Source organism: Gregarina niphandrodes (genome assembly GCF_000223845.1).
Source record: "Gregarina niphandrodes unplaced genomic scaffold scaffold00032, whole genome shotgun sequence".
NCBI classification, from domain to species: domain Eukaryota; phylum Apicomplexa; class Conoidasida; order Eugregarinorida; family Gregarinidae; genus Gregarina; species Gregarina niphandrodes.
In genome coordinates, this window is record NW_011645801.1 from 82,911 (window position 1) to 90,115 (window position 7,205).

At 49.2% G+C, this 7,205-nt stretch overlaps 4 protein-coding genes across 4 annotated transcripts; 3 read left to right on the forward strand and 1 right to left on the reverse strand.

Moving 5' to 3' along the window:
- Positions 1-29: 29 nt before the first annotated feature.
- On the forward strand, positions 30-983 carry GNI_128930 (amine-terminal domain alanine racemase; the record flags this gene model as incomplete). The annotated part of the gene is made up of 1 exon (XM_011133794.1): positions 30-983. One exon carries the CDS (start codon positions 30-32, stop codon positions 981-983), a length of 954 nt encoding a protein of 317 aa, XP_011132096.1.
- Positions 984-1,083: 100 nt separating this feature from the next.
- Positions 1,084-1,563, reverse strand: GNI_128940 (hypothetical protein; the record flags this gene model as incomplete). Its single annotated transcript, XM_011133795.1, has 1 exon — positions 1,084-1,563. One exon carries the CDS (start codon positions 1,561-1,563, stop codon positions 1,084-1,086), a length of 480 nt encoding a protein of 159 aa, XP_011132097.1.
- A 207-nt stretch (positions 1,564-1,770) lies between these two features.
- Positions 1,771-2,187, forward strand: GNI_128950 (G-patch domain protein; the record flags this gene model as incomplete). Its single annotated transcript, XM_011133796.1, has 1 exon — positions 1,771-2,187. The coding sequence occupies one exon, from the start codon at positions 1,771-1,773 to the stop codon at positions 2,185-2,187; it is 417 nt and encodes a 138-aa protein (XP_011132098.1).
- Positions 2,188-2,421: 234 nt separating this feature from the next.
- On the forward strand, positions 2,422-7,092 carry GNI_128960 (hypothetical protein; the record flags this gene model as incomplete). The annotated part of the gene is made up of 3 exons (XM_011133797.1): positions 2,422-3,553; positions 3,771-4,171; positions 4,290-7,092. Coding segments are annotated over 3 exons (4,336 nt in total), but the record flags the coding sequence as incomplete, so codon positions are not given.
- Between the last annotated feature and the right edge of the window lie 113 nt (positions 7,093-7,205).

Consider the following 7,205-nt stretch of genomic DNA (forward strand, 5'->3'; position numbering starts at 1 on the left):
CTACTCCTGGGGCGTTTGGTTGCTCAAGAATGTCTTATGAGAAATGGTTGGACATAAGGAAGTCCGTACCAGAAGAGGTTGAAATATGTATCGTTACGAAGTATAAGCCGCTGAATGCAATGGTCAGATTGTTCAAGGATATATTACATGAGCATCCCGGTTCTAGTGTGTTATTCGGCGAGAATTACCAGACGGAGATAATCGATAAAATTGCTGCTTTAAATGCGGCTATCCAGCGGGTGTCATGGAAGCGGGCGACTGATGGGTCGGCACCACGAGGGTCATCAACACCAGAGTTGTTGGATGCCGAAGCTTGTCGCACGGATCGTGCATCCCCTGAATCTGGACCGGACCAGCCTGGACCGGACCAGTCTGGACCGGACCAGTCTGGACCGGACCAGTCTGGACCGGACCAGTCTGGACGGGACCAGTCTGGGCAAGAAGACTTGGATAACATGATTGACCAGCTACTTGGCCTAGATTCTAACTTCATGGATAAGTTCCGTATCAGCATTATAGGGCACCTTCAGCGGAATAAGCTATCTAAGATGTTTCGAGAAGATGAACGATTTCGATTCATTCAACGAATTGAAAGTCTTGACTCAAAGCGGACAGCGGATGCGTTACAGAGTGAACTGGGAAGAGGTAATACGGGAACGAGGATGATTGAAGTTTTCATTCAAGTCAATATATCCAATGAGCCCCAAAAGTCTGGGATTCACCCTGCTGATGTCGAAATGCTTGGTGCATACATAGATGCTGAGTGTCCCTGTCTCGATTGGAGAGGTCTGATGTGTATTGCTAGTCAAAACGATCCAGAAAAGGATTTCATGGCAATGAAAGTATTGCGTGACAAGCTTTCCGTGAATAGAAGAAATTATCATCTCAAATTGTCAATGGGAATGTCCGCTGATCAACATGTAGCGATAAAATATGAGACCGATGAGATTCGAATAGGTACCTCTATTATGGGTTCCAGGTAACAGAAGATATAGTTTCATTTTACCGCGTCCTTTAACCGGTCGGTGGATTCGAACCGGCGGTCGGTGGATTCGAACCGGCGGTCGGTGGATTCGAACCGTTTCATTGGAATGGTAGTTTTTCGTATGCATTTTTTATACTCTTAATTTTCTCGACCGTGCGCCCGTCCGATTCTCTTGTCTTCTGCTCAACACTGCGCTCCAATATCTTTTTCAGATGCTCCTCCAGTAAACACCGAATCTGCTCTTCCGAGGCGTCTGCAACAGCGGTATCTTCTTCCGGGGGAACAAACTTCAACTTCGATAAGAGCAAGCTTCCTAGCTCCTGAGAGATTTTTCCTTCAACCCCTTCAGGAATATTCTTCACGTCTAGGATGTCAAGGGCCGCTTTTTGTTGGGCAATAATTTGCTCAATAACATCTTTCAAAAGATGTCCAAAGTTTTGGGGAGGAGAGGACTTGATGATACGCGCTATGTTGATGTTACCTAGAGAAATGTCGTTTAGGATGTAGTGAAGAAGTTCTGTAATAAGTATCCCTCCTATCTGTGCATACAACTCGTCTTCATCATACTCGTTCAGCATTGTGAGTAAGTTGCAATTAATTAAGTTCCTAAATTTTTGGGCGTTATCGAGTGGGACGGTGCCGTTCGCTGTAGGCGTTTTGACTCAGCACTTGTGGGGTTGCTTGCGGTTAGTTCTTTCCGCGAGTTTTTAAATATCTCCGGCTATTTTTATGCAGAGATATCTCCGGTCGTAATAAATTGAGAAAAAAATTGGCCCCTCCTTAAGATGTCGCGCAACTATCGCGAGAGGGCGCTGGTGGGAACTGGTGTTTCCTCGCGAGCAGTAGAGTCCGACATTGGGTCCAGCTTGTTGATGAAGTTGGGTTGGCAAGGAGGACAGCGGCTGGGTGAGAATCATGATGGCTTAGAGGAGCCTATCCAGATCAAGAGACGGTCTGAAAATCTGGGATTGGGAGCCGAGAAAGCCAAAGCGGGACAATGGAACGAATGGTGGACTGACATATACAATACCTGTGCGCAAAAACCCATTGGAGACGATATAGTGGCATCTTCCTCATCATCATCAGACTCATCCTCAGATGACGAAGATATTTCACACACTGGATCTCCTGTTGAAGGTGGCGATAAGATTTCTGTTTTTAGCATGAATGGTAAACAACTGCTTCAGCTGTGCAGATCTTAAATGTGAATTTTCTGGTCATGAAGTGTTTGTCAGTCACACAGTATGACACAAAGACGGGGCAATATTGGGGTAGATAAGACAAAAGTATTTGCACTAAGACAAAGTGTTTACATCTTGAGTCACTTCAGCATGGATTAGGCTGAGAGTCAGATGGTAGTAGTTCCTTTTGTCAGACGATCCCTGCTTGGACTGCTCGGGCCGTGGCGTTTTTATATACACTGCTCGGGCTGTAAAATGGAGCAGGGGGGTGGTGGATATTTCGTGCACCAGACTAGCCGACCTGTGATCGAGATACTTCGGTTACTTTGCGTTTACGGATACGGCGACATTTTGGATAAATATACGGAACAGGAGGATGCCGCCATCCACCGTATGGCGGTCAGCCTGGGCGCAATGTACCGTGCCTCCGATGACCTCTGGGGGAGCCGAAGCAATCGCATGCTTCACGGCCGAAACATCACTGAAGATCGGACATGCGGGAACACTGAAAGTAGAAACGTAGAAGAAGCGACCGGAAATGTAGCCGTGGACCCGGGTGTGGTGGACCAGAGTGTGGTGGACCAGAGTGTGGTGGACCAGAGTGTGGTGGACCAGAGTGTGATGGACCAGAGTGTGGTGGACCCGGGTGTGGTGGACCAGAGTGTAGTTGATCAGGGTGTAGTGAACCAGGGTGTAGTTCATCCTGAAAGCGCGACCGATGGCAGCCCGAAAGAGGCCACGTGCGGTTCTTTCATAAACGGCTTCACAACTACACCCTTCATCGCTAATAATTCTCCAGTAGATGACGTTAAGTATATTGAAGGCAGAGTTGCACCCGGACAGATCATCCCCGGACAAGCGATACCTGGACAGATTATACCTGGACCCATTATACCGGGTAGAGTTCTTCCAGGTGGGATTCTGCAAGCACAAGTCTTACAAGACCAAAAAGGACCAATTTTGCTCGGATACCGAACCCTTCTTGGAGGTGCTCAGTCTTTGCTCAGAGGTGCGAAAAACGGATTCGGCGAGGTTACGGGATTGCCCATCGGCGCAACGGCTACAGGTGGTTCGGCAGCACCTTGTAATCAGAGTATGATCAGCAGGATATGGCATAGCAAGAAGAAGGAATGGAGTTCCGGGACACTTCTCACTTCGTTTTTCAAAGCGAGAAAGGCCCGAGCAGAAGAGACCAAAGTACTTCAACAAGCTGTTCACAAGCTAAGTCAAAGTATCCTGGCCTCGAGCTCATACGTTCCTAGCAAGGCTGCGAGCATCGAGCTCTATGACAACGCTTACGAGCTGTACAGACTCTTTCTATTTGATGGATCAGACGACTGGCTGAGACTGTCATTGAATATTATACCGTTGTTTCTTAGCAATATCAGTATGGCTATAAATCAGTGCAAGAAGACTCATAATTCCATCTGTAAACTAGCTAACAGATCTCATCGTTTCTGTGACAATTTCTTCTCGATCCCTTCCCTTCTCGATCCCTTCCCTTCTCGATCCCCTCCCTTCTCGATCCCTTCCCTTCTCCATCCCTTCCCTTCTCGATCCCTTCCCTTCTCGATCCCTGGTGTAGATCCTTGGTCTGTATGCAGATCCTCTATTTGATGAGCTTCACGTTGCCGACTACCTATCTAGGACGACGTTGAAGTTACGATTGGGAAAAGCGCCCCAGAGAGGGCTGATGGGATACGAGATGAGAGAAAGTTTTTTTCTCGAGGACGAATTCGCATGGGAGAAGGGAGACACTACAGAGACTCTGGCATGGTTTAGCACTTTAGTCAAATCTCTGGCGGCCCATATGGTGTACGAGAAGTATCCAGACGGAGCGGATTTGGAAGTTATCTTAATTTCGATTGCTATTCTTTCGACTCAAAAAGATACTATGTTAAAAACGCATGCGCACAACGCGTTATTACAGCTCCTTCCTCACATACCGAAGCCGATGGCTATGAAGTTCCTTGTCAGCGACCTCAATGCTTGTTTTATCCAATGCGTACGTGCCCGTCACCACCAGCACACACGTGTGTGCCTTCTGTAAAGGCGCCAGCGGAACGCTGTTTGTGGATAAAGCTGTTGGATCATATTTGTGTAGTTTAATCATATTTGTGTAGTTTAGTCATAACCTATTCACCGCCACGTCGGCGCTAAGTCAGAAGCGGTCTCAGTGTCGGTGTGCTCCGAAATTATGTTTATCGTGTGCGAAGGTTCTGAAGTTGGTAGTGGACGACGTATGTGACTATGCTTCATTATTAACCGATGTACTGGACTTGTTTGATGAGGACGTTCAAGTCCGTATGATGTCATCCGTTATGGCGATTGTGATATTGCCTTTGTGGTTGCGGGCGTGTGCGCGGGACGTGCGAATTGTGTTGAAGGCGACCAAGAGTCAAGGGTTGGAGCCGCGACCCCGTGCTGCTTCAGTATCTGTGTTGAAGGAAAAATCGGACGGTGAGGGTGGTGCGGGCTTACAGGACGGTCGGAGTGAGGCAGCGGGATGGGCGGAGGCGGGTCGAGTTAAATTGGTGGATCCCATGACTAGTCGAATACTGTTGGATTCCTTCTTAGCGCGGTTCGAATCGTCGTTTCCGGAATTAGAGATAATTTGCGTGTACCTTTTGACAGCTCCGAGCGCTCCCTTATATCTCCTTTCGCACACGTTCGGTATCCCGTTCATGAGTCTTACTGTTACGGGCATGGCGATGAGTAGACACGCTGCGGTACGCGGTCAAGACTGTTGTTGCTGCCGTGTTGGTTCCGACTGCATTCCAAGCAACTGGTTGAACCTGCGGAGTTCCAGCTGCGTGAGCGAAGGAAGACTGCGCAAACTCCTAATCTCTCTTGAACAACTCGCCCTCGATGCCCTCCGCTCCTTCCTCAAGGACCCAAACGACGAACACCCTGCGACTTGGCACAGAACACACATCTTAACCAACCCCATCAGAGCCTCCAAAATCAGCAGCTGGACAGAAGGAGTCCTATCCAAACCTAGGGAATACACATTGGAAAGTGTCACTCATGCACTGCTCCTACCCGTCGATATTATTCGCTGTCTGCGTGCGACAAAAGCCTACATGACAGACACGTATTTGAGTGTCATGAAACTTGGCAAACCCGTCGTCCACCACAGTGACAGTTCGCTGAAGCACAACCAGGACCACAATCCACTACACAAAAACTCGGAGTGGATGGGGGCCCTTCCGGATTGGAAGAGTCAGTTCGGGAGTCAGTCAACCATGGGTGGAGAACACTCAAGCGCAGACCGAATCTATTTGGAGATGGAGATGGAGGACGGCCAGATGTACCAGAAGGTATACAACGTGTTAGGTTGGCATGCACACACCGTACAGGAACATAGTGTCACACCCACCGGCACGCGAATGATCAGCTACCTTCGAGAAGACATCGATGAAAACGAATGGCTCTGGAGTCTGGTCTCAAGCCTGCTGTACTACGACCAGCTCCCGGGGTACCTGATAAGCCTCCTGTTCGCACTACTGCACGTGCTTACCCAACCCTCGTCCGTTACTAGCATTGACTTGGACCCTTTGAGTCCCGCCCCCTTGCGGCGGCCGTCGAACCCCTTTGGGGTTTCGGGCCCCTTGGAGGTGGTGCCGTCGATTCCTGAGTCTCCAGGCAACAGTCAGAGCGCTCCAGGCATCAGTCAGAGCGCACGCGGGGCCCCGACATCCGACCAGAAAATATCTCAAACCGGCGGTGTGGCGTCCGAAGAACATCGGAGTACGCCCCGAGGGCAGAGTCACATGTCTTTCACAAGAGCGAATCTTCGGCTACCCGTGTCTCAGCAGATGCCCAAGACTCGCGAAGGAAGCAGACGGGCCAATTACCCACTGTCTAAGGAACTGCAGGCACGACTTAGCCAAGTCTCTCAACACGCTTTGGACGACCTATTGCATCTATGCGGCCAATGTGGACGACTGTGTACCTGTGACTCATTGATAAACTTGGGTGCATTAAGGAAATATGATGTTCAGAAGGTTGCGGATAGTCTGTTCACTAAAGACCCCGAAGCAATCAAAGAGGCATCAACGTTATTTCATGTAATTGCGTTGTGTGTTGAACTGGTAGTAATTGCATCGAAAATAAAGAAAAAAAAACTACTTCATCTCCGGGACAAAATTAACAGATTCGTTAATGGACAGGAACCCGTATGTTCTTTCTCTGGAACAGCCAACGTTTCTTCACCCGGAAGAGGAAAGGACCAGTCAGAAAAAAAGTGTGCTAAAAACACACGTGCTAACACAGTGCACACTACAATCGAGAGCAATCCCCCTGCGAGTCATTCCAAAGATATGTACCATAATCGGCTGGGGATGTGTGAAACGTTGAGCTCCAATGTTGCCGGGATCAGCTCGGGAGTTGAGTCTGCCGAAAATACCGTTTCAGGACTCGTCGAGAATGTCCGTGGATCTTCCTTGAAGCATGCCCAAACTGTAAGCCATGAGTTTGATCACTCTGTGTCCGGGCACTTAAGAAGTTTGACGCCTACTAGACGCTCAGCTTCGGACGAGTTGTACTATCCGTCTAGAACGAACGAGCTTCCGTTCGGTTCGAATCCTGGGGTTCGAAACCCCTCGTCATCTGGACCGGATCCAGGTTCTTCGTCATCGTTCCTGGATTCTGCGAACAACAACACTGCGAACAACAACACTGTGAACAACAACACTGTGAACACTGCGAACAACAATACTGTGAACAACAACACTGCGAACAACAACTCTGTTAACCACAACGCTCCTATAAGTCAAATCTCTGATCGAGGTGCTGGCGACGGGGGTTCTGGTGAGGGAGCCGGTTCAGCTCCCGTGTCTGGCTCGAAAGATAAGGGTGAGCTGTTAGAGGACTTCCGTCTGGATGACACGGAACAGGGTCCGGGCGAAAGTCAGAACCACAGCAGTGAGGACCATAGCAGCGAGGACGGTAACAGCCATGACCACAGCAGTGAGGATTACGGAGTGGGTACGTGTGTTATGGACTCTGGCCCGCGGTTGGATTGGAGTCGGTGGGTG